This window comes from Anolis carolinensis, unplaced genomic scaffold (genome assembly GCF_035594765.1).
Source record: "Anolis carolinensis isolate JA03-04 unplaced genomic scaffold, rAnoCar3.1.pri scaffold_7, whole genome shotgun sequence".
Lineage (NCBI taxonomy): Eukaryota > Metazoa > Chordata > Lepidosauria > Squamata > Dactyloidae > Anolis > Anolis carolinensis.
Genome location: NW_026943818.1, coordinates 31,257,537 through 31,283,127, shown reverse-complemented (window position 1 = coordinate 31,283,127; position 25,591 = coordinate 31,257,537). Strand labels below are relative to the sequence as shown.

At 38.5% G+C, this 25,591-nt stretch overlaps 1 protein-coding gene across 5 annotated transcripts in view; it reads left to right on the top strand.

The window, feature by feature from the left end:
• The first annotated feature begins 962 nt into the window (after positions 1-962).
• Positions 963-25,591, top strand: part of angptl4 (angiopoietin like 4) — a 32,654-nt gene continuing 8,025 nt past the window's right edge. Inside the window, exons 1-3 of one of the 5 annotated variants that reach the window (XM_062958904.1) lie at positions 963-1,268; positions 21,562-21,672; positions 22,973-23,126. In XM_062958904.1, the coding sequence (XP_062814974.1) occupies positions 978-1,268; positions 21,562-21,672; positions 22,973-23,126 (556 nt within the window). In that variant the 5' untranslated portion in view covers positions 963-977. Of the gene's footprint in view, positions 1,269-15,256; positions 21,673-22,972; positions 23,127-25,591 lie in introns of those variants that run through there. The other 4 variants (XM_062958905.1, XM_062958907.1, XM_062958906.1 and 1 more) reach the window with 4 other exon arrangements.

Genomic DNA, 25,591 nt, shown 5'->3' with positions numbered 1-25,591 from the left:
CCTGCACCGAGCAACCCTGGAGAGATCTATGATAACAAATAATAATGAGTAAAATAATAATACAATATAATAAAAAATATAATAATAAACAAAAATAATCGGAGGAGGAGGAGGAGGATCACATGGTTCATGCGCCGGTTTATATGATAATAATAAATAATAAATGTTATAGGAGGAAAAAGGATCACATGGTTAATGTGCCAGTTTATATAATAATACATAAATATTTATAGGAGGAGGAGGATCACATGGTTCATGTGCCGGTTTATATAATAATAATAAATAATAAATATTATAGGAGGAGGAGGATCACATGGTTCATGCACTGGTTTTGGGTCCCCTGGGCAGAGAAATAGTGGAGATAGATAATTATTATTTGTTAATCATAATAAACATAATAATAAATAAATATAATAATGCAATATCATAATAAATTATAGTAATAATAAATATATCATAGGAGGGAGGAGGATCACATGGTTCATGCGCCGGTTTTGGGTCCCCTGGGCCGAGCAATAGTGGAGATAGATAATTATTATTTGTTAATCATAATAAACATAATAAATATAATAATGGAATATCATAATACATTATAGTAATAATAAATATATCATAGAAGGAGGAGGATCACATGGTTCATGCGCCGGTTTTGGGTCCCCTGGGCCGAGCAATAGTGGAGATAGATAATTATTATTTGTTAATCATAATAAATATAATAATAAATATAGTAATAAATAAAAATAAATATAATAATAAATAAATTTAATAATGTAGTATCATAATAAATTATGGTAATAATAAATATATCCTAGGAGGAGGAGGAGGATCACATGGTTCATGCGCCGGTCAAGGGTCCAGGCCTAAGGGAAACCACCCCAGGGCTCCATGGGTAGCTTGGGCATTAAATTCCGGGCCTCTGCCTTGACGGTCGTGCCTTGTTCTTGGCCTGTGTTAGAGTGAGTCCGAATGGCGCTGCAATGCAGGGTGTCTGCCGCGAGGGGCCGCTGTGGCGCATGCGTGGCCGAGCCAGGCGCGGCGCGGTGTGCCTTCCCGGCCGCCAGGGGGCGCTCCAGGCCGCAGAAGAGGCCCGCCTCGCCGCGTCGTCTGCCTCCGGAACTGAGGCCTCGGAGGCGGCGGAAAAAAGGCAGGAAAGGCCGAGGCCTCGCCTTCTCCGGGCCCTGCCTCCTTCTTTTCTCCCTTCCTTCCCTCCCGCCATGGAGATGAAGAAGCGCCTCACGCTGGAGCTCCGGAACAAGAAGCCCGCCGAGGTAAGGATTTCCCTCAGGAGACACGTGTCTGGGTCGAGGCCTGTGTGAAGGGAGGAGAAGCCGCTTTTCCTTGGGAATAGGAGACACGTGTCTCCGGGAGGCGTCTGGGAGGCAGACACGCGTCTATATTGGGCCCACAGCTAGGCCTCAGCCCCACAGACCAGGCCTTACCAGGCCTAGAATAAGGCTCATTATTATTATTATTAATAATAATAATAATAATAATAGTGATAATTCAAATGTAAACATTAGGCCTTAAATCCAAGAGTCCAGGCCTTACAATACTACTACTAATAATAATTGTTATTAATATTATTCAAATATAAACATTAGGCCTTAAACTCAAGAGTCCAGGCCTTGCAATACTACTACTACTAATTATTATTATTATTATTATTATTATTCAAATATAAACATTAGGCCTTAAACTCAAGAGTCCAGGCCTTTCAATACTAGTTGTTGTTGTTATTATTATTATTATTATTATTATTCAAATATAAACTCAAGAGTCCAGGCCTTGCAATACTAGTTATTATTATTATTATTCAAATGTAAACATTAGGCCTTAAACCCAAGAGTCCAGGCCTTGCAATACTAGTTGTTGTTGTTATTATTATTATTATTATTATTATTATTATTCAAATGTAAACATTAGGCCTTAAACCCAAGAGTCCAGGCCTTGCAATACTAATACTAATAATAATAATAATAATAGTTCAAATTTAAACATTAGGCCTTAAACCCAAGAGTCCAGGCCTTGCAATACTTATTATTATTATTATTATTATTATTATTATTATTATTATTATTATTCAAATGTAAACATTAGGCCTCTTAAACCCAAGAGTCCAGGCCTTGCAATACTAGTTGTTGTTATTATTATTATTATTCAAATGTAAACATTAAGCCTTAAACCCAAGAGTCCAGGCCTTGCAATAATAATAATAATAATAATAATAATAATAATAATAATTATTATTATTCAAATGTAAACATTAGGCCTTAAACTCAAGAGTCCAGGCCTTGCAATACTAGTTGTTATTATTATTATTATTATTATTATTATTATTATTCACATGTAAACATTACGCCTTAAACTCAAGAGTTCAGGCCTTGCAATACTAGTTATTATTATTATTATTATTATTATTATTATTAATCAAATGTAAACATTAGGTCTTAAACCCAAGAGTCCAGGCCTTGCAATACTACTACTACTAATTGTTATTGTTGTTGTTATTATTATTATTATTATTATTCAAATGTAAATATTAGGTTTTAAACCCAAGAGTCCAGACCTTGCAATACTACTGCTACTACTACTACTACTAATAATAATAATAATTATTATTATTCAAATATAAACATTAGGACTTAAACCCAAGAGTCCAGGCCTTGCAATACTACTACTACAACTACTACTACTAATAATAATAATAATAATAATTCAAATATAAACATTAGGCCGTAAACACAGGAGTCCAGGCCTTGCAATACTAATTATTATTATTATTATTCAAATGTAAACATTAGACCTTAAACTCAAGAATCGAGGCCTTGCAATAGTAATATTAATAATAATAATTCAAATGTAAATCTTAGGCCTTAAACCCAAGAGTCCAGGCCTTGCAATACGAATACTACTACTAATAATAATAATAATAATTCAAATGTAAACATTAGAAGTTAGTCCCAGTATCCGTGCCTTAAACCCAAGAGTCCAGGCCTTGCATTACTAATAATAATAACAGTACTACTAATAATAACAACAATAATAATTCAAATGTAAACATTAGAGGGGAGTCCCAATATCGGTGCCTTAAACCCAAGAGTCCAGGCCTTGCAATACTACTAATAATAATAATTCAGATGTAAACATTAGAGGGGAGTCCCAATATCGATGCCTTAAACCCAAGAGTCCAGGCCTTGCAATACTACTAATAATAATAATTCAGATGTAAACATTAGAGGGGAGTCCCAATATCGATGCCTTAAACCCAAGAGTCCAGGCCTTGCAATACTACTAATAATAATAATTCAGATGTAAACATTAGAGGGGAGTCCCAATATCGATGCCTTAAACCCAAGAGTCCAGGCCTTGCAATACTAATAATAATAATAATTCAAATGTAAACATTAGAGGGGAGTCCCAATATCGATGCCTTAAACCCAAGAGTCCAGGCCTTGCAATACTAATAATAATAATAATTCAAATGTAAACATTAGAGGGGAGTCCCAATATCGATGCCTTAAACCCAAGAGTCCAGGCCTTGCAATACTAATAATAATAATAATTCAAATGTAAACATTAGAGGGGAGTCCCAATAATAATAATGCCTTATTATTATTTTACTGTTGGCAATGTTTATTATTATCATTATTATTATTATTATTTTACTGACTTTTTGGCAATGTTATTATTATTATTATTATTATTTTACTGACTTGTTATTGTTGGCAATGTTTATTATTATTATTATTATTTTACTGTTGGCAATGTTTATTATTATTATTTTACTGACTTGTTGGCAATGTTTATTATTATTATTATTATTCTGACTTGTTGTTGGCAATTATTATTATTATTATTATTTTATTATGACACAGCATATTATTATTATTATTTTCTGACACATTGTTGATGTTGGCAACCTGCATTGACCCTGGAGACTTTGAGGCTCAAATGTGGGCTGTATTCTATATTGTGATGGTTTGATTGACGGATGGATATGTTGATTGACGGGTGGGTTCCTCTTTCCGCCCCGCAGACCTCCCTCAAGGCGAGAAGCGGAAACGGGAAGCGGAAGACGAAGGGGAGGAAGAGGATGAGGATGAGGAAGAGGACGAGGAAGCCTGAGCCCCCACCACGAGCACCATCATCCTCATCCTCTTCCGCTTACGGACTTTGGGACCTTGGCTTCAAACCCAACGGGACTGGGCGCCCTTACAGTATATATTTTTTTAAGAATTCAGGTTTTGCCCCCCCCCCAAAAAAATGGTCAATTTTCGAGACCTTCCCTCCTTTCTGGGGACGATGGGCGTTGGAGTCGGAACGTTTTCTTCATCATGGTCTCGGATACAAACGGGTCTAAATTAGTCCTATTTCCAGGGTTTTCGGTTTCGTGATATATATATTTATATATATATATATACATATATGTCTTTTTTGGGGGGGGGTCGAGAAATTTGAATAAAACTTTTGATAAAAGACCAAAATGTGTTTCCCTTCTCCGGACACCAGATGGCAGCATTGAGTCATGGGTTTTTGTGAATGGGAAGTTGTTATTGTTATGGGAGGCAGTGGGCGGGGTTATGCAAATGTCAAGGCTCTTGGAAAATGTTTATGGCGCTCGCCATAACCTGCAATGCCATTGGAGTGGACACAACACCAAAGTGGACACTCCAGTCACATAAACACATATAAGTTTTCACTTTTATTATGTGCAAAATTTTATTATATTATATATATATCCATCTATTATACTATATTATATATATATATATCCATCTATTATACTATATCTCATATATCCATATATATTATATTTTTAATATATCCATAAATTATACCATATATATATATATATATAATATATCCATAAATTATACCATATATATACACACTATATAATATATAGTATAATTGATCATACATATAATATATATTTCTATATCCATATATTATACCTATCCATATGCTATATATCATACATATCCATATATTATACTATATATCATATCTATCCATGTTATACTATATATATCCATAAATTATACCATATATATACACCCTATATAATATATAGTATAATAGATGGATATATATATATGTATAACATATGGATAAATATAATATATATCCATATAGATTATATTATATATATATCTCCATATAATATATATATATTAAATATATCCATATATTATATATCATACCTATCCCTGTTATACTATATATATATATATAATACCATATTATATATATTCATATACTATATATATCCCTATATTATACTACATATTATATATATCCATATATTACATTATATATCCATATATTATACCATATTATATATTACATATATCCCTATATTATACGACATATTATATATAACCATATATTACATTATATATCCATATATTATACCATATTATATATTATATATATCCCTATATTATACTATATGTTATATATACAGTAGAGTCTCACTAATCCAAGCCTCGCTTATCCAAGCCTCTGGATTATCCAAGCCATTTTTGTAGTCAATGTTTCCAATATATCATGATATTTTGGTGCTAAATTCGTAAATACAGTCATTACAACATAACATTACTGCGTATTGAACTACTTTTTCTGTCAAATTTGTTGTATAACATGAAGTTTTGGTGCTTAATTTGTAAAATCATAACCTAATTTGAAGTTTAATAGGCTTTTCCTTGATGCCTCCTTATTATCCAAGATATTCGCTTATCCAAGCTTCTGCCGGCCTGTTTAGCTTGGATTAGTGAGACTCTACTGTATATTATATCAATATATTATACTAGATATATATATCCATATATTATATATCCATATATTGTACCATATTATATATTACATATATCTCTGTATTATACTATATATTATATATATCCATATGTTATACTATATATATTCATATATTATACTATATATTATATATATCCATTTATTACATTATATATCCATATTAATAATAATAATAATAATAAGTTTATTTGTATCCCGCCTCCATCTCCCCCGAAGGGGACTCGGGGCGGCTTACAGCAAAATCAAAATACAAACAATGATAAAATATAAAACATCAGGACAAAAACAAAAACCAATAAAAAATATACACAATAAGTTAAAAAACACAACGCAGAATTAAAACATCAGGTTAAAAACAATGAGGTTGCAATAGTGGATAAGGAAAGTGTACGGTGCACATTATGGGTAACAAATTCATAAATAGATAATATTTTTAATGTTATATCCATATACTATTATATGATGATTATTATGATGATTGCTATTACTGTTGTGCTTTTCTTGCCTGGCCGAATATTATATATATTATATTTTTATGTTATATTTTATATATATATATATATATCCCCATATACTATTATATGATGATTATTATGATTATTGCTATTACTGTTGTGCTTTTCTTGCCTGGCCAAATATTATATATATTATATTTTTATGTTATATATATATATATATATATCTCCATATACTATTATATGATGATTATGATGATGATTGCTATTACTGTTGTGCTTTTCTTGCCCGGCCGAACGGGGTCAGACTGGATGTCCTTTGGGGGCCCCTCTTCCGTGATTGAATTGTTTTGTCGGTTTGCCTGCGTTTCCGCACAAAGCCGTTCGATACGACAGCGCTCGATGCGGCTTAAATAAATAGAGCGCGGCTTTGGTTTTGGAGCGGAAAGCGGTGAATAATTCATCGTTCCCTTTTTGCAACATGCGTGCGGTTTAAATGCATCCGATTCGAGCGTAGAAATCCAGAAAAAGCGCCCTAAATGCGGCTTGCTTCCAAAATAGCGCTTTAGGGAGTAAACAAGGTTCGAACCGGGTCTAATTTTGCCTCTAAAGTAATTGCAGGCGGTGTTTTGTTTGTTTTTCTTTCCCAAAGTCACCAAAATAACATTCCTTTTGCTCCAAATAGGCTGCATTCCTATGCCGTTTTGGCCTTGGAACAAATCTATTCCATGGCTAGAATCACTGGGTGGCTGTGGGTTTTCCGGGCTGTGTTTTCGATGTGTTCCAGCAGCACTCTCTCCTGACGTTTGGCCTGCATCTGTGTGCAAACGGCAGCTTGATAAGATCTGATGGGAGTCAAGCAAGTGGGGTGTCTGTTATATTATTAGTCTGATATTGTATCTATCTATATATATAAAAGAGTGATGGCATCACGGCAGCGGACAAAACAACAAAAGTAAACACCCCACAACCTCGAAAATTGACATCACAACCCCTCATCCATGCCTCTAGGTTGATACAACAAAAAGAAAAGAAAAATAAAGTCCTAATTAGAGAGAGAGGAATAATTGCTTTTATCCAATTGCTGCCAGTTAGAAGGCTAAGCTCCTCCAACTTGGTCTCCTAGCAACCCAATAAAAAATAATAATAAACACTAAAAAATAATTAAAAACACTAAAAAATTAATACAATAAAATACTATAATAACAGAAAATAAATAAAAATAATACAAGAAAATAATAAAATATAATAAATAAAAAGATAACTTACAATAAAATTAATTAAAAAATACAAATAACTTCAAATAAAAATTACACAACAATTTTTAACCAATACCACCACCACTTTGCCACAGCAACACGGGGCCGGGCACAGCTAGTCTATATATATAAAAGAGTAATGGCATCACGGCAGCGGACAAAACAACAAAAGTAAACACCCCACAACCTCGAAAATTGACATCACAACCCCTCATCCACGCCTCTATGTTGATACAACAAAAAGAAAAGAAAAATAAAGTCCTAATTAGAGGGAGAGGAATAATTGTTTTTATCCAATTGCTGTCAGTTAGAAGGCTAACCTCTGTTCACTTGGTCTCCTAGCAACCCACTCAGCCCAGGGAACCCTTTACCTTAACTACCACCAATTCCTCAATACTTTATTTCCCATACCACCATACTTCGCCACAGCAACGCGTGGCCGGGCACAGCTAGTTACCTTATATTATTATCAATATTATCTAAGTACAGTAGAGTCTCACTTATCCAACACTCGCTTATCCAACGTTCTGGATTATCCAACACATTTTTGTAGTCAATGTTTTCAATATATCATGATATTTTGGTGTTAAATTCGTAAATACAGTAATTACTACATAGCATTACTGTGTATTGAACTACTTTTTCTGCCAAATTTGTTGTCTACCATAATGTTTTGGTGCTTCATTTGTAAAATCATAACCTAATTTGATGTTTAATAGGCTTTTCCTTAATGCCTCCTTATTATCCAACATATTCGCTTATCCAACATTATGCCGGCCTGTTTATGTTGGATAAGTGAGACTCTACTGTATATTGATAATCTTATATTATGTGCTTAGAACTGGATGATATGAGGCCCGTTCTAAAATGCACACTGAAGTGGATTATATGGCAGTGTGGACTCAAGATAATCCAGTTCAAAGCAGATAATATAAGATTATAAATGGGTTATATAGCTGTGTGGAAGGGCCTTGAGTCTACACTGCCATATAATCCAAATCTGATAATCTGTATTTTATAGGCAGTGTGGATGAGGCCTAAGTGAGGCCTAACTGCCTGTCCCCTGGGCTGAGTGCGTTGCTAGGAGACCAAGTGGGCAGAGCTTATTCCTCTCTCTCTAATTAGGACCTTATTTTTCTTTTCTTTTTGTTGTATCAACCTAGAGGCGTGGATGAGGGGTTGTGCTGTCAGTTTTCGAGGTTGTGGGGTGTTTAGTTTTGTTGTTTTGCCGGTCGCCATGATTCCATCACTCTTTTATATATATAGATAGATACAGTATATTATTAGTATATACAATATATCAATATTATATATATACTAGCTGTGCCCGGCCACGCGTTGCTGTGGCAAAGTGGTGGTGGTATTGGTTAAAAATTGTTGTGTAATTTTTATTTGACGTTATTTGCATATTTTAAATTAATTTTATTGTAAGTTATCTTTTTATTTATTATATTTTATTATTTTCTTGTATTATTTTTAGTTATTTTCTGTGATTATAGTATTTTATTGTATCAATTTTTTAGTGTTTTTTATTGTTTTTATTGGGTTGCTAGGAGACCAAGTTGGAGGAGCTTAGCCTTCTAACTGGCAGCAATTGGATAAAAGCAATTATTCCTCTCCCTGTAATTAGGACTTTATTTTTCTTTTCCTTTTTGTTGTATCAACCTAGAGGCATGGATGATGGGTTGTGTTGTCAAATTTGGAGGTTGGGGGGCCTGTAGTTTTTTTGTTTTGTGGGTCGCCGTGATGCCATCACTCTTTTATATATATAGAATACACACAATATATTGTATATACTGTATATAATTAATATTATATTATTAGTATGATATTGTATTACATATATATATATATATATATATATATATATATATATAGGTTCGCTACCTCAATGCAGATGCAACCCTGGTTGACTTTGCAAACTGGAGAAAAGTGGGAGAAGTTTGGGCCTGGGTGTCCTTTGTGTGCCCGCCTGTCTTTCCGAATCAAGCCCGGTGGACCTCGGGGCCTGTTCCCGCTCTCTTGTATTAATTCATTAAGTCTCAATTAAGAACGACAACATTGAGTTTCATTAAAGTGAAGCAGAGTAGGGACTGTTCCCAAACAGTGCCTGCATATATATATATATATATATATACTAGCTGTGCCCGGCCACGCGTTGCTGTGGCAAAGTGGTGGTGGTATCGGTTAAAACTTGTTGTGGAATTTTTATTTGACGTTATTTGTATTTTTTTTTAAATTAATTTTATTGTCACTTATCTTTTTTATTTATTATATTTTATTATTTTGTTGTATTATTTTTAGTCATTTTGTTATAGTATTTTATTGTATTAATTATTTTAGTGTTTTTTATAATTTTTTATTGTATTATTTGTATTTATTTTTTTATCATTATTTTATTAACACTGGGCTGAGTGGGTTGCTAGGAGACCAAGTGGGTGGAGCTTAGCCTTGTAACTGGCAGCGATTGGATAAAAACTATTATTCCTCTCCCTCTAATTAGGAATTTATTTTTCTTTTCTTTTTGTTGTATCAACCTAGAGGCATGGATGAGGGGTTGTGATGTCAATTTTTGAGGTTGTGGGGTGTTTACTTTTGTTGTTTTGTCCGCTGCCGTGATGCCATTACTCTTTTATATATATATATATATGTATGTATACATCTATGTATATGTGTGTCCACTCCTTATTGAGGTCCGTCTTTGGCCAGCAGGGCTTTGAACCCTCTAAGCAGAGGGCCAGGCAGTTGCGGGCCCGGACTATAAGTGGTTGTTGTTGTTGTTTTTACGGCTTTGCGTCTGTGAAGGGTGCCGTGAGGACGGTAAATGGATGGGCCCCCTCCACCTCGTACATCCCGGTGATTCCCTCTGACAGGCCGTAATTGCTTACTGACCTACTTCTTTCCTTCCTTTCTCCGTTCTGCTGCATTCGTCCTTCGCTTGCATTTGGCACCCGCTTCCTTTTGCACATTGAGCCAAATAGAGACAGCTCTGGCACCCAGGTTGCAAAATAGGAACTTTCCCAAACAGTTCCTCTCTCTCTCTCTCTCTCTCTCTCTCTCTATATATATATATATATATATATATATATATATATATATAATTTTATTATTATTATTATTATTATTATTATTATTATTATTATATATAGATATACATATATATAATTTTTAAAATCCTATCTATGGCCCTCTGCCGGGAGGGATCGGATGGTGCCTTCCTTCCTGCCCGGTGTGTGCATGCATATGTATCTATATATCTATATATGGTATTGTTTTAATTGTATCTGTGGCTGGATGGCCCTCTGCCGGGAGGGATCAAATGGTGCCTTCCTGCCTGGCAGAAGGAAAGGGCTGGACCGGATGGCCTTTAGAGGTCCCAACCCTATGTTATATCTATGCCTGGATGGCCCTCTGTCTGGAGGGATCGTATGGTGCCTTCCTGCTGTCATGTCAATATCTGGATGGCCCTCTGTTGAGAGGGATCGTATGGTGCCTTCCTGCTGTCATGTCAATATCTGGATGGCCCTCTGTCTGGAGGGATCGTATGATGCCTTCCTGATGTTGTATCTATCCCTGGATGGCCCTCTGTCGGGAGGGATCGGATGGTGCCTTCCTGCTGTCGTATCAATATCTGGATGGCCCTCTGTTGAGAGGGATCATATGATGCCTTCCTGCTGTCGTATCAATATCTGGATGGCTCTCTGTCTGGAGGGATCATATGATGCCTTCCTGCTGTCGTATCAATATCTGGATGGCCCTCTGTCAAGAGGGATCATATGATGCCTTCCTGCTGTCGTATCAATATCTGGATGGCCCTCTGTTGAGAGGGATCATATGATGCCTTCCTGCTGTCGTATCAATATCTGGATGGCTCTCTGTCTGGAGGGATCGTATGGTGCCTTCCAGATGTTGTATCTATCCCTGGATGGCCCTCTGTCGGGAGGGATCGGATGGTGCCTTCCTGCTGTCGTATCAATATCTGGATGGCCCTCTGTTGAGAGGGATCAGATGATGTCTTCCTGATGTATTTATGCCTGGATGGCCCTCTGTTGAGAGAGATCGGATGGTGCCTTCCTGATGTTGTATCTATCCCTGGATGGCCCTCTGTCTGGAGGGATCGGATGATGCCTTCCTGCTGTCGTATCAATATCTGGATGGCCCTCTGTCGGGAGGGATCGGATGGTGCCTTCCTTCCTGCCTGGCAGAAGGAAAGGGCTGGACCGGATGGCCTTTAGAGGTCCCAACCCTATGTCATATCTATGCCTGGATGGCCCTCTGTCTGGAGGGATCGTATGGTGCCTTCCTGCTGTCATGTCAATATCTGGATGGCCCTCTGTTGAGAGGGATCGTATGGTGCCTTCCTGCTGTCATGTCAATATCTGGATGGCCCTCTGTCTGGAGGGATCGTATGATGCCTTCCTGATGTTGTATCTATCCCTGGATGGCCCTCTGTCGGGAGGGATCGGATGGTGCCTTCCTGCTGTCGTATCAATATCTGGATGGCCCTCTGTTGAGAGGGATCATATGATGCCTTCCTGCTGTCGTATCAATATCTGGATGGCTCTCTGTCTGGAGGAATCGTATGGTGCCTTCCAGATGTTGTATCTATCCCTGGATGGCCCTCTGTCGGGAGGGATCGGATGGTGCCTTCCTGCTGTCGTATCAATATCTGGATGGCCCTCTGTTGAGAGGGATCATATGATGCCTTCCTGCTGTCGTATCAATATCTGGATGGCTCTCTGTCTGGAGGGATCGTATGGTGCCTTCCAGATGTTGTATCTATCCCTGGATGGCCCTCTGTCGGGAGGGATCGGATGGTGCCTTCCTGCTGTCGTATCAATATCTGGATGGCCCTCTGTTGAGAGGGATCAGATGATGTCTTCCTGATGTATTTATGCCTGGATGGCCCTCTGTTGAGAGAGATCGGATGGTGCCTTCCTGATGTTGTATCTATCCCTGGATGGCCCTCTGTCTGGAGGGATCGGATGATGCCTTCCTGCTGTCGTATCAATATCTGGATGGCCCTCTGTCGGGAGGGATCGGATGGTGCCTTCCTGCTGTCGTATCAATATCTGGATGGCCCTCTGTTGAGAGGGATCATATGATGCCTTCCTGCTGTCGTATCAATATCTGGATGGCCCTCTGTCGGGAGGGATCGGATGGTGCCTTCCTGCTGTCGTATCAATATCTGGATGGCCCTCTGTTGAGAGGGATCATATGATGCCTTCCTGCTGTCGTATCAATATCTGGATGGCTCTCTGTCTGGAGGGATCGTATGGTGCCTTCCAGATGTTGTATCTATCCCTGGATGGCCCTCTGTCGGGAGGGATCGGATGGTGCCTTCCTGCTGTCGTATCAATATCTGGATGGCCCTCTGTTGAGAGGGATCAGATGATGTCTTCCTGATGTATTTATGCCTGGATGGCCCTCTGTTGAGAGAGATCGGATGGTGCCTTCCTGATGTTGTATCTATCCCTGGATGGCCCTCTGTCTGGAGGGATCGGATGATGCCTTCCTGCTGTCGTATCAATATCTGGATGGCCCTCTGTCGGGAGGGATCGGATGGTGCCTTCCTTCCTGCCTGGCAGAAGGAAAGGGCTGGACCGGATGGCCTTTAGAGGTCCCAACCCTATGTCATATCTATGCCTGGATGGCCCTCTGTCTGGAGGGATCGTATGGTGCCTTCCTGCTGTCATGTCAATATCTGGATGGCCCTCTGTTGAGAGGGATCGTATGGTGCCTTCCTGCTGTCATGTCAATATCTGGATGGCCCTCTGTCTGGAGGGATCGTATGATGCCTTCCTGATGTTGTATCTATCCCTGGATGGCCCTCTGTCGGGAGGGATCGGATGGTGCCTTCCTGCTGTCGTATCAATATCTGGATGGCCCTCTGTTGAGAGGGATCATATGATGCCTTCCTGCTGTCGTATCAATATCTGGATGGCTCTCTGTCTGGAGGGATCGTATGGTGCCTTCCAGATGTTGTATCTATCCCTGGATGGCCCTCTGTCGGGAGGGATCGGATGGTGCCTTCCTGCTGTCGTATCAATATCTGGATGGCCCTCTGTTGAGAGGGATCATATGATGCCTTCCTGCTGTCGTATCAATATCTGGATGGCTCTCTGTCTGGAGGGATCGTATGGTGCCTTCCAGATGTTGTATCTATCCCTGGATGGCCCTCTGTCGGGAGGGATCGGATGGTGCCTTCCTGCTGTCGTATCAATATCTGGATGGCCCTCTGTTGAGAGGGATCAGATGATGTCTTCCTGATGTATTTATGCCTGGATGGCCCTCTGTTGAGAGAGATCGTATGATGCCTTCCTGATGTTGTATCTATCCCTGGATGGCCCTCTGTTGAGAGGGATTGGATGGTGCTTTCCTTCCTGCCTGGTAGAAGGAAGGGCTGGACTGGATGGCCTTTAGGGGTCCCTTCCAGCTCTATGGGATTCTTTGATCTAACCATGATAGACTCTTCTCCCTATCATATCTGTTTGTCATTGTCTGTGGCTGGCTGGCCCTCTCTCGGGAGGGATCGGGTGGTGCCGTCTTTCAACTGAACAGGAAGGAACAGAACATTTTGGGAAGCTTTTGTGACGTGTTCCTGGGAGGCGTCCGTGGGGTTGCGAAAGAAGTCAACAGCCGGCGTGTTTGGGGGCACGGTGACCCCGCTTGACCGGGGCGCCCTGGCCGGTCGGTCACTCACTGGCCGTGTGTCCTTGCCAAGCTCTCTGAGTCATCTCGCCCAACCCCGTTCTTCCATGGATACCATCGAATCCTTCCCAACAGATAGTCATCCAGCCAGAGATGATTTCAGATAGAAGTATGTTCATAGAATTTTGGGTTGGATGGGACACCAAGGGCCATCCAGCCCATCCCCATTCCACCATGGGGACCCAATCCGATCTCTCCTGACAGATGGCCATCCAGCCATAGATATGATTATATATATATATACACACACACACACACACACACACACACACACACATCTATGACTAAATGGTCATCTGTTGGGAGGGATCGGATTGTATCCGCATGGCAGAATGGGGTGGACTGGATGGCACTTGGGATTCTTTTCAACTCTTAAGATGCTATCATTCTATTGTATGTGTATTATATATATATATATATATGTATATGTAATTCATATCTGTCTGGATGGCCATCTGTTGGGAGGGATCGGATTGTGTCTCCATGGCAGAATGGGCCTGGACTGGATGGCCCTTGGGATTCCTTCCAACTCTGAAAATGCTGTGATTCTATTGTGTGTGTATCATGTGTGTGTATGTGTGTGTGTGTGTATATTCATTCATTCATTCATTCATATCTGGCTGGGTGGCCATCTGCTGGGAGGGATCGGATTGTGTCCCCATGTCAGAATGGCCCTTGGGTTCCTTTCCCATGCTAGTAATATAAATATACTTATAGCAATAGACTTAAATAAATCCTATCTATGGCTGGATGGCCGTCTGTCGGGAGGGATCGGATTGTGTCCCCATGTCAGAATGGTTTCCTTTTCCTTTCCCATGCTAGTAATATAAATATACTTATAGCAATAGACTGATATAAACCCTATCTATGGCTGGGTGTCCATCTGCTGGGAGGGATCGGATTGTGTCTCCATGGCAGAATGAGCCTGGACTGGATGGCCCATTTTAGCAATATAAAATTATTATAATATTATTATAATATTATAATAATAATATTGTGAGTATGATTCTGTTGTGTGTTGTGTATATACATGTCATCTTACCTATGGCTGGGTGGCCATCTGCTGGGAGGGATCGGATTGTGTCTCCATGGCAGAATGGGCCTGGACTGGATGGCCCTTGGGATTCCTTCCAACTCTGAAAATGCTGTGATTCTATTGTGTGTATGTCTATTTTATATATATATTATATATTCATTAATTCATTCATATCTGGCTGGGTGGCCATCTGTCGGGAGGGATCGGATTGTGTCCCCATGTCAGAATGGTTTCCTTTTCCTTTCCCATGCTAGTAATATAAATATACTTATAGCAATAGACTGATATAAACCCTATCTATGGCTGGGTGGCCATCTGTCGGGAGGGATCGGATTGTATCCTGATGGCGGACTTGGGGCTGGGCTAGATGACCTCTAGATCCCCCTCTGGCTTTGTTTTGCGTGCCCTTTCCCCCAGTCTCTCTCTGTGTGTCCTCCTCCTCCTCCTCCTTGCCCTTTCCTCCACTTGGATCCCGTCCCGTTGTCGTTGTTGTTGTTGTTGTTGTTGTTGTTCCAGATGTGAAGGCCTTGATGGTGGTGGTGATGCTGGGAAGCAACACACAAAGGCGGCCTTTCTCTCTCTCTCTCTCTCCCAAGGCCAAGGCAAGCCAATGATGGTTCATCCTATTCCGTCGTCTATTCTTAACTCAGTGACCTTTCGCACAGTAACCTCCAAAAGAAAGAAAGAAAGAAGGAGGGAACGAAACAGGAACAAAGGGAGGTCTATGGACAGACACATGGGGAACAAGACGGCCTTGAGCCCTCCTTCACTCCAATGCAAGCCGAGCCAGATAAAAAAAAATATTATATATTATTGAGCAATTATTATATTATATCTATATATATAAAAGAGTGATGGCATCACGGCAGCGGACAAAACAACAAAACTAAACACCCCACAACCTCGAAAATTGACATCACAACCCCTCATCCATGCCTCTAGGTTGATACAACAAAAAGAAAAGAAAAATGAAGTCCTAATTAGAAGGAGAAGAATAATTGTTTTTATCCAATTGCTGCCAGTTAGAAGGCTAAGCTCCGCCCACTTGGTCTCCTAGCAACCCACTCAGCCCAGTGTTAATAAAATAATGATAAAAAAATAAATACAAATAATACAATAAAAATTATAAAAAACACTAAAATAATTAATACAATAAAATAGTATAACAAAATGACTAAAAATAATACAACAAAATAATAAAATATAATAAATAAAAAAGATAAGTGACAATAAAATTAATTTAAAAAAATACAAATAACGTCAAATAAAAATTCCACAACAAGTTTTAACCGATACCACCACCACTTTGCCACAGCAACGCGTGGCCGGGCACAGCTAGTTACTATATATATTGCTGAGTAATTATTATTATCTATATATATAAAAGAGTCATGGCATCACGGCAGCGGACAAAACAACAAAAGTCCTCTCATCCATGCCTCTAGGTTGATATAACAAAAAGAAAAGAAAAATAAAGTCCTAATCAGAGGGAGAGGAATCATTGCTTTTATCCCATTGCTGCCAGTTAGAAGGCTAAGCTCCGCCCACTGGGTCTCCTAGCAACCCAATAAAAAATAATAAAAAAACACTAAAAAATTAATACACTAAAATACTTTGGGGGGGGTTCTCTTCCAAGTCTAGGATTCTATTATTATTGATTATTTCTATTATTATTGATTATGATTCATTCATTCATTCATTGATTGTTTTATGGCTGAATGGGAGGGTTGGACTGGATGGCCTTTGGTGGAGTCCCTTCCAAGTCTAGGATTCTATTATTATTGATTATTGATTATTATTGATTGATTTATTGTGCCTTCTATCCTATCCGAAGCATTCATTCATTGTGTCTTTATGGTTGATTGGAGTTGGATGGCCTTTGGTGGAATCCCTTCCAAGTCTGAGACTCTATTATTATTGATTATTGATAATTATTATTATTATTGATTATTATTATTATTGATTGATTCATTGTGCCTTCTATCCTATCCGAAGCATTCATTCATTGTGTCTTTATGGTTGATTGGATGGCCTTTGGTGGAGTCCCTTCCAAGTCTAGGATTCTATTATTATTGATCGTTGATTATTATTATTTCTATTATTATTGATTATTTCTATTATTATTGATTATGATTGATTCATTCATTGATTCATTCATTGATTGTTTTATGGCTGAATGGGAGGGTTGGACTGGATGGCCTTTGGTGGAGTCCCTTCCAAGTCTAGGATTCTATTATTATTGATTATTGATTATTATTGATTGATTTATTGTGCCTTCTATCATATCTGAAGCATTCATTCATTGTGTCTTTATGGTTGATTGGAGTTGGATGGCCTTTGGTGGAGTCCCTTTCAAGTCTAGGATTATATTATTATTGATTGTTGATTATTATTTTTTCTATTATTATTGATTATTATTATTATTATTGATTGATTCATTGTGCCTTCTATCCTATCCGAAGCATTCATTCATTGTGTCTTCATGGTTGATTGGAGTTGGATGGCCTTTGGTGGAGTCCCTTCCAAGTCTGAGACTCTATTATTATTGATTATTGATTATTATTGATTGATTCATTGTGCCTTCTATCCTATCTGAAGCATTTATTCATTGTGTCTTTCTGGTTGAACATAGAGTTGGACTGCATGGCCTTTGGGGTTCTCTCCCAAGTCTAGTATTCTATTATTATTGATTATTGATTATTATTATTATTTATAATTATTATTGATTGACTCATTGTGCCTTCTATCCTATCCAAAGCATGCATTCATTGTGTCTTTATGGTTGATTGGAGTTGGATGGCCTTTGGTGGAATCCCTTCCAAGTCTGAGACTCTATTATTATTGATTATTGATAATTATTATTATTATTGATTATTATTATTATTGATTGATTCATTGTGCCTTCTATCCTATCTGAAGCATTCATTCATTGTGTCTTTCTGGTTGAACATAGAGTTGGACTGCATGGCCTTTGGGGTTCTCTCCCAAGTCTAGTATTCTATTATTATTGATTATTGATTATTATTATTATTATTGATTAGTATTATTGATTGACTCATTGTGCCTTCTATCCTATCCGAAGCAGTCATTCATTGTTTCTTAATGGTTGATTGGAGTTGGATGGCCTTTGGTGGAGTCCCTTCCAAGTCTGGGATTCTATTATTATTGATTATTATTGATTATTGATTCCGATGGATTGATTCCTTCCTTCCCGGCTTGACCTGGGTGACCTTTGGCCTCCTTTTTTGGGGCTCTGCGGGGAAGCTATTCCTGTGTTGGCCTGTGGGAAAAGGAGGAATGAAGGAAGGAAGGGAAGGATGAAAGGAGGAGGAGGAGGAGAGTGGGGAGTGGCTGTGCGTGCGTGTGCTATAAAGGCCCCTGGTCCCAGGCTCTCGTCCGTCCGTCCACAAAGGCAGAGGCAGCTGCAGCCATGCAAGGGGTGTGGGCGGCCTGGCTGTTGTGTCCTCTCTTCGTCCTCTCTTCCTCTTCCTCTTCCCCTTCCTCTCGTGGGGGGAAGAAGGGGGCTTCGTGGGAGGAGGTGAACGTGCTGGCCCACGGGCTGCTCCAGCTGGGACGGGGGCTCCGCGAACACGTGGAGCGCACGCGCGGACACCTCCAGGACCTCACCCAGCGCCTCCACGCCCTCCGGGAGGAACAGGTACGGGGCCCAAAGGCACTCTGCACAGGCTCAGGGGTGGCAAGGGTATTAAGATAGGGTGGGAATTGCACTCTGCACAGGCTCAGAGGTGGTAAGGATATTAAGATAGGGTGGGAATTGCACTCTGCACAGGCTCAGGGGTTGCAAGGGTACTAAGATAGGGTGGGAATTGCACTCTGCACAGGCTCAGAGTTAGTAAGGGTACTAAGATAGGATGGGAATTGCACTCTGCACAGGCTCAGAGGTGGTAAGGGTACTAAGATAGGGTGGGAATTGCACTCTGCACAGGCTCAGAGTTAGTAAGGGTACTAAGATAGGATGGGAATTGCACTCTGCACAGGCTCAGAGGCGGTAAGGGTATTAAGATAGGGTGGGAATTGCACTCTGCACAGGCTCAGGGGTTGCAAGGGTTTGGGATGAGATGGGAAAGGCACTCTGCACAGGCTCAGAGGTGGTAAGGATATTAAGATAGGGTGGGAATTGCACTCTGCACATGCTCAGAGTTAGTAAGGGTACTAAGATAGGGTGGGAATTGCACTCTGCACAGGCTCAGGGGTTGCAAAGGTTTGGGATGAGATGGGAAAGGCACTCTGCACAGGCTCAGAGGCGGTAAGGGTATTAAGATAGGGTGGGAATTGCACTCTGCACAGGCTCAGGGGTTGCAAGGGTTTGGGATGAGATGGGAAAGGCACTCTGCACAGGCTCAGAGGTGGTAAGGGTATTAAGATAGGGTGGGAATTGCACTCTGCACAGGCTCAGAGTTAGTAAGGGTGCTAAGATAGGATGGGAATTGCACTCTGCACAGGCTCAGAGGTGGTAAGGGTACTAAGATAGGATGGGAATTGCACTCTGCACAGGCTCAGAGGTGGTAAGGGTACTAAGATAGGATGGGAATTGCACTCTGCACAGGCTCAGAGGTGGTAAGGGTACTAAGATAGGATGGGAATTGCACTCTGCACAGGCTCAGAGGTGGTAAGGATATTAAGATAGGGTGGGAATTGCACTCTGCACAGGCTCAGGGGTTGCAAGGGTCTCCTGGGGTGGGAACTGCACTCTGCACAGGCTCAGGGGTTGCAAAGGTTTGGGATGAGATGGGAAAGGCACTCTGCACAGGCTCAGAGTTAGTAAGGGTACTAAGATAGGATGGGAAAGGCACTCTGCACAGGCTCAGAGGTTATAAGGGTCTCCTGGGGTGGGAATTGCACTCTGCACAGGCTCAGGGGTTGCAAGAGGCATAGACTATTATGGGAAAGGCACTTTGCACATGAGCAGAGGTTGTGAGGGTCTTAGAATGGGGTGGGGAGGCACTCTGCACATGGTCAAAGGTTGCAAGGGTCTTAGGATGGGTTGAGAAAGGCACTCTGCACATGATCAGAGGTTTCAAAGGTTTGGGATGGGGTGGGAAAGGCACTCTGCACATGCTCAGAGGTTGGAAGAATCTTGGGACGAGAAGGGACATGATCAGGGGTTGCAAAAGGCTTGGGATGAGATGGGAAAGGCACTCTGCACAGGCTCAGAGGTGGTAAGGGTATTAAGATGAGATGGGAAAAGCACTCTGCACAGGCTCAGAGGTTGCAAGAAGCTTGGGATAGGGTGGGAAAAGCACTCTGCACATGATCAGGGGTTGCAAAGGTTTGGGATGAGAAGGGAAAAGCACTCTGCACACGAGCAAAGGTTGCAAGGGTCTTAGTCTATTATGGGAAAGGCACTTTGCACATGATCAGAGTCCACAGAGTCCTAGGATGAGGAGAAGCTGGAAATGGGAAAGCGCTCTGCACATGTTCAGAGGTTGCAACTAGGATGACAAGGTAAAAGCACTCTGCACATGAGCAGAGGTTGTAAGGGTCCTATGGGGTGAGAATTGCACTCTGCACATGGTCAGGGGTTGCAAGAGGCTTCAGATGGTGAAGGAAAAGCACTCTGCACATGTGTAGATGTAGCCCAGGCTTAGGATGGGGTGGGAAAGGCACTCTGCACATGCTCAGAGGTTGCAAGAGTCCTAGGATGAGAAGGAAAAAGCACTCTGCACATGATCAGAGGTGGCAAGAATCTTAGGATGGAGTAGGAAAGGCACTCTACACATGCTCAGAGGTTACAAGAGGCTTGGGATGAGAAGGGACATGATCAGGGGTTGCAAGAGGCTTGGGATGAAGACGGAAAAGCACTCTGCACATGCTTAGACGTAGCTCAGGATTAGGAGGAGGTGGGAAAGGCACTCTGCACATGAGCAGAGGTTGCAAGAGTCCTAGGATGAGAAGGGAAAAGCACTCTGCACATGCTCAGAGGTGGCAAAAATCTTAGGATGGAATAGGAAAGGCACTCTGCACATGCTCAGAGGTTGCAAGAATCTTAGCATGGGCTGGGAAAGGCACTCTGCACAGTGGCAAGAGTCTTAGGATGGGCTGGAAGTGAGAAAGCACTCTGCACAGGCTCAGAGTTTGCCTTCCAAGGATGCCACCAAGGCTCCTCCTTTGTGCCAACGGGTCGGGACTTTGTCCTGGTCGGATCCGTCCTGTCAATCATTACAAAGGGCTTTGAATCCCTCCCTCCCTCCCTTAGAATGGGGTGTCTATTTATTGTTGTTGTTGTTGTTGTTGTTGTATCGGTATGTTGTTTGTTGTGCAGAACGTGGTGAGTGTCCAGAGTGCGAGGATCGAGGAGCTCTCTCAGAAGCTGAAGCAGCAGCAGTACCGCATGGACAAGCAGAACCTCCAGATCAAGAGCCTCCAGAGCAAGGTACACAGGGTGCACTCTGCGCATGCCCAGGGGACCATGGTTGGGTTGGAGGGACACACGGGAAAGCACGCCCGGTCACGCGTGACGCCTTGGCTGTAAATAAATACATATTTACATAAGCCAAGCGCAGGTATGGCTGGGTTGGGTGATAAAAATACATAAACATTATATTATTATTATTATTATTATTATTATTATTATTATTATCATTTTATTATTATTATTATTATTATTTTCATATATATTATTTTTATATTTTATTATTTTATATATTATATTTTCATATTATATATTGTATTATATTTTATATTAAATATTTTTTATTTTTATACTATATATATTATTTTTATATTATATATTATTTTTATTTTATTATTTTATATATTATACTTTTTATTTTTATATTATATATTATATTATTTTTATTTTTTATTTTATATATTATATTTTTATTTTTATATTATATATTATATTATTTTTATTTTATTATTTTATATATTATACTTTTTATTTTTATATTATATATTATATTACTTTTATTTTATTATTTTATATATTATACTTTTTATTTTTATATTATATATTATATTACTTTTATTTGTATATTATATATTACTTTTATTTGTATATTATATATTATATATTTATTTGTATATTATATATTATATTTTTATTTGTATATTATATATTACTTTTATTTGTATATTATATTATATATTATATTACTTTTATTTGTATATTATATTATATATTATATTACTTTTATTTGTATATTATATATTATATATTTATTTGTATATTATATATTTTTATTTGTATATTATATATTATATATTTTTATATTATATATTATATATTTTTATATATATTATATTACTTTTATTTGTATATTATATATTATATTACTTTTATTTGTATATTATATTATATATTATATTACTTTTATTTGTATATTATATAGTATATTTTTTTTGTATATTATTACTTTTATTTGTATATTATATTATATATTATATTACTTTTATTTGTATATTATATATTGTATTACTTTTATTTGTATATTATATATTATATTTTTAATTTTTATATTATATATTATATTATTTTATATATTATTACTATTTTTATATTATTATTATTATTATTATTATTATTATTATTATTATTATTATTATTGATGGTTTCTCCTCCTCCTCTGTCCAACTGGAGGTTCTTTAGCAGCATCAGCATGGACCCAGGGGCAGTGAGTGTGTTTTCTCCATCATCATCATCCTCATCATCCTCTTCTTCCTCCCCACAGGTCAACCTGCTCCTTCCCTTCCACCTCAAGGCCGGACACGTTGTTGACGTTGTGGAAGGTGGTAAACGGGACAGCGGCCGGAATCACCCTGCCAACCACAGCCGAGAAGGAGAAGGAACCACGACAACAACAGACAAAGCTTCTGAAGCTTCTGGTGAGTCACTGCTTCCCATTATCTAAAATTATTATTATTATTATTATTATTATTATTATTATTATTATTATTATTATTATATCATTTGATATGTCCGTTGTGTGCATCCACCTGGCGCTTAGCTTATTATTATTATTTTATCATTTGATACGTTCGTTGTGTGCATCTATCTGGTACTTAGTTTATTATTATTATTATTATTATTATCATTTGATACGTTCGTTGTGTGCATCTACCTGGCGCTTAGCTTATTATTATTATTTTATCATTTGATACGTTCGTTGTGTGCATCTATCTGGTACTTAGCTTATTATTATTATTATTATTATTTTATCATTTGATACGTTCGTTGTGTGCATCTATCTGGTACTTAGTTTATTATTATTATTATTATTATTATTATCATTTGATACGTTCGTTGTGTGCATCCACCTGGCGCTTAGCTTATTATTATTATTTTATCATTTGATACGTTCGTTGTGTGCATCTATCTGGTACTTAGTTTATTATTATTATTATTATCATTTGATACGTTCGTTGTGTGCATCTACCTGGTATTATTATTTGATATGTCCGTCGAGTGCATCTACCTTGCGCTTAGCTGATTATTAGGATTATTATTATTATTATTTTATCATTTAGTATGTACATCCGTCATGTGAATTTACCTGGTGCTTAACTTATTATTATGATTATTATTATTATATCATTTGATACATCCATCGTGTGCATCTACCTGGCGCTTAGCTTATTATTATTATTATATCATTTGATACGTTCGTTGTGTGCATCTACCTGGCACTTAGCTTATTATTATTATTATTATCATTATATCATTTGATATGTTCGTTGTGTGCATCTACCTGGTGCTTAGCTTATTATTATTATTTTATCATTTGATATGTCAGTCGTGTGAATTTACCTTCTGCTTAGCTTATTATTATTATTATTATTATTATTATTATTATTATTATTATTATTATTTCATACATCCATCGTGTGCATCTACCTGTCGCCTAGCTTATTATCATTCTATCATTTGATACGTTCGTTGTGTGCATCTACCTGGCACTTAGCTTATTATTATTATTATCATTCTATCATTTGATACGTTCGTTGTGTGCATCTACCTGGCACTTAGCTTATTATCATTCTATCATTTGATACGTTCGTTGTGTGCATCTATCTGGCACTTAGCTTATTATTATTACTATTATTATTCTATAAGTGGCTGGGAAACCCCGAGTGAGCGGAGGCTGGTATGGCTTTCCGATGGAGTGAATGGGGAAGGAAAGGGGGGGGAGGTCTTGTTCTTTTTTCCTTTGGGCCGGGGCCAAGTGGGTGAAAGGGGACTCCTCCTCCTCCTCCTCCTCCTCCTCCTCCTCTGGCGCCGGGCCAAGTCGGGCAAAGGCCGGACAGGCAGCGCTCCCCCTGCGAGGCGGGCGGGCGGGCGGGTGGAAACCACGTCATCGACCCAAAGCCCCCCCTCGGAACAACATCCTCCCTCCTACACAAAGGCTTGGCGAGAAACAGGCCGTCTTATTAGAATTATTAGAATGATAACACTTGGAGGGGACCCTAAAGGACATCTAGTCCAGCCCCTGATTCATAATCATAATCATAATCATAATAATAATAATAATAATAATAATAATAATAATAATAATAATAAATATGACCATCCAGCCCCCAGTAAATAATAATAATAATAATAATAATAAGGCCATCCAGCACCCAGTAATAATAATAATAATAATGCCATCCAGCACCTAATAATAATAATAATAATAATAATAATAATAGGGCCATCCAGCCCCCAATAATAATAATAATAATAATGCCATCCAGCACCTTATAATAATAATAATAATAATAATAATAATAATAATAGGGCCATCCAGCCCCCAGTAATAATAATAATAATAATGCCATCCAGCACCTAATAATAATAATAATAATAATAATAATAATAATAATAATAATAGGGCCATCCAGCCCCCAATAATAATAATAATAATAATGCCATCCAGCACCTAATAATAATAATAATAATAATAATAATAATAATAATAATAATAGGGCCATCCAGCCCCCAATAATGATAATAATGATAATAGGGCCGTCCAGCCACAATAACAACAACAACAACAACAACAATAATAATAATAATAGGGCCATCCAGCCCTCAATAATGATGATGATGATGATGATGATGATGATGATGATGATGATAATAATAATAATCATATGGTCATCCAGCACCCAATCATAATAATAATAATAGGGCCATCCAGCCCCTGCCTAATAATAGTAATAATAATAATAATAATACACAGCCCTAGACACTTGGGAAGTGTCTGGCGTGTGATCCAATACAACAGACTTATATTATTATTATTATTATTATTATTATTATTATTATTATTATTATTATTATTATTATTATTTTCCTGTATTTATTTTAT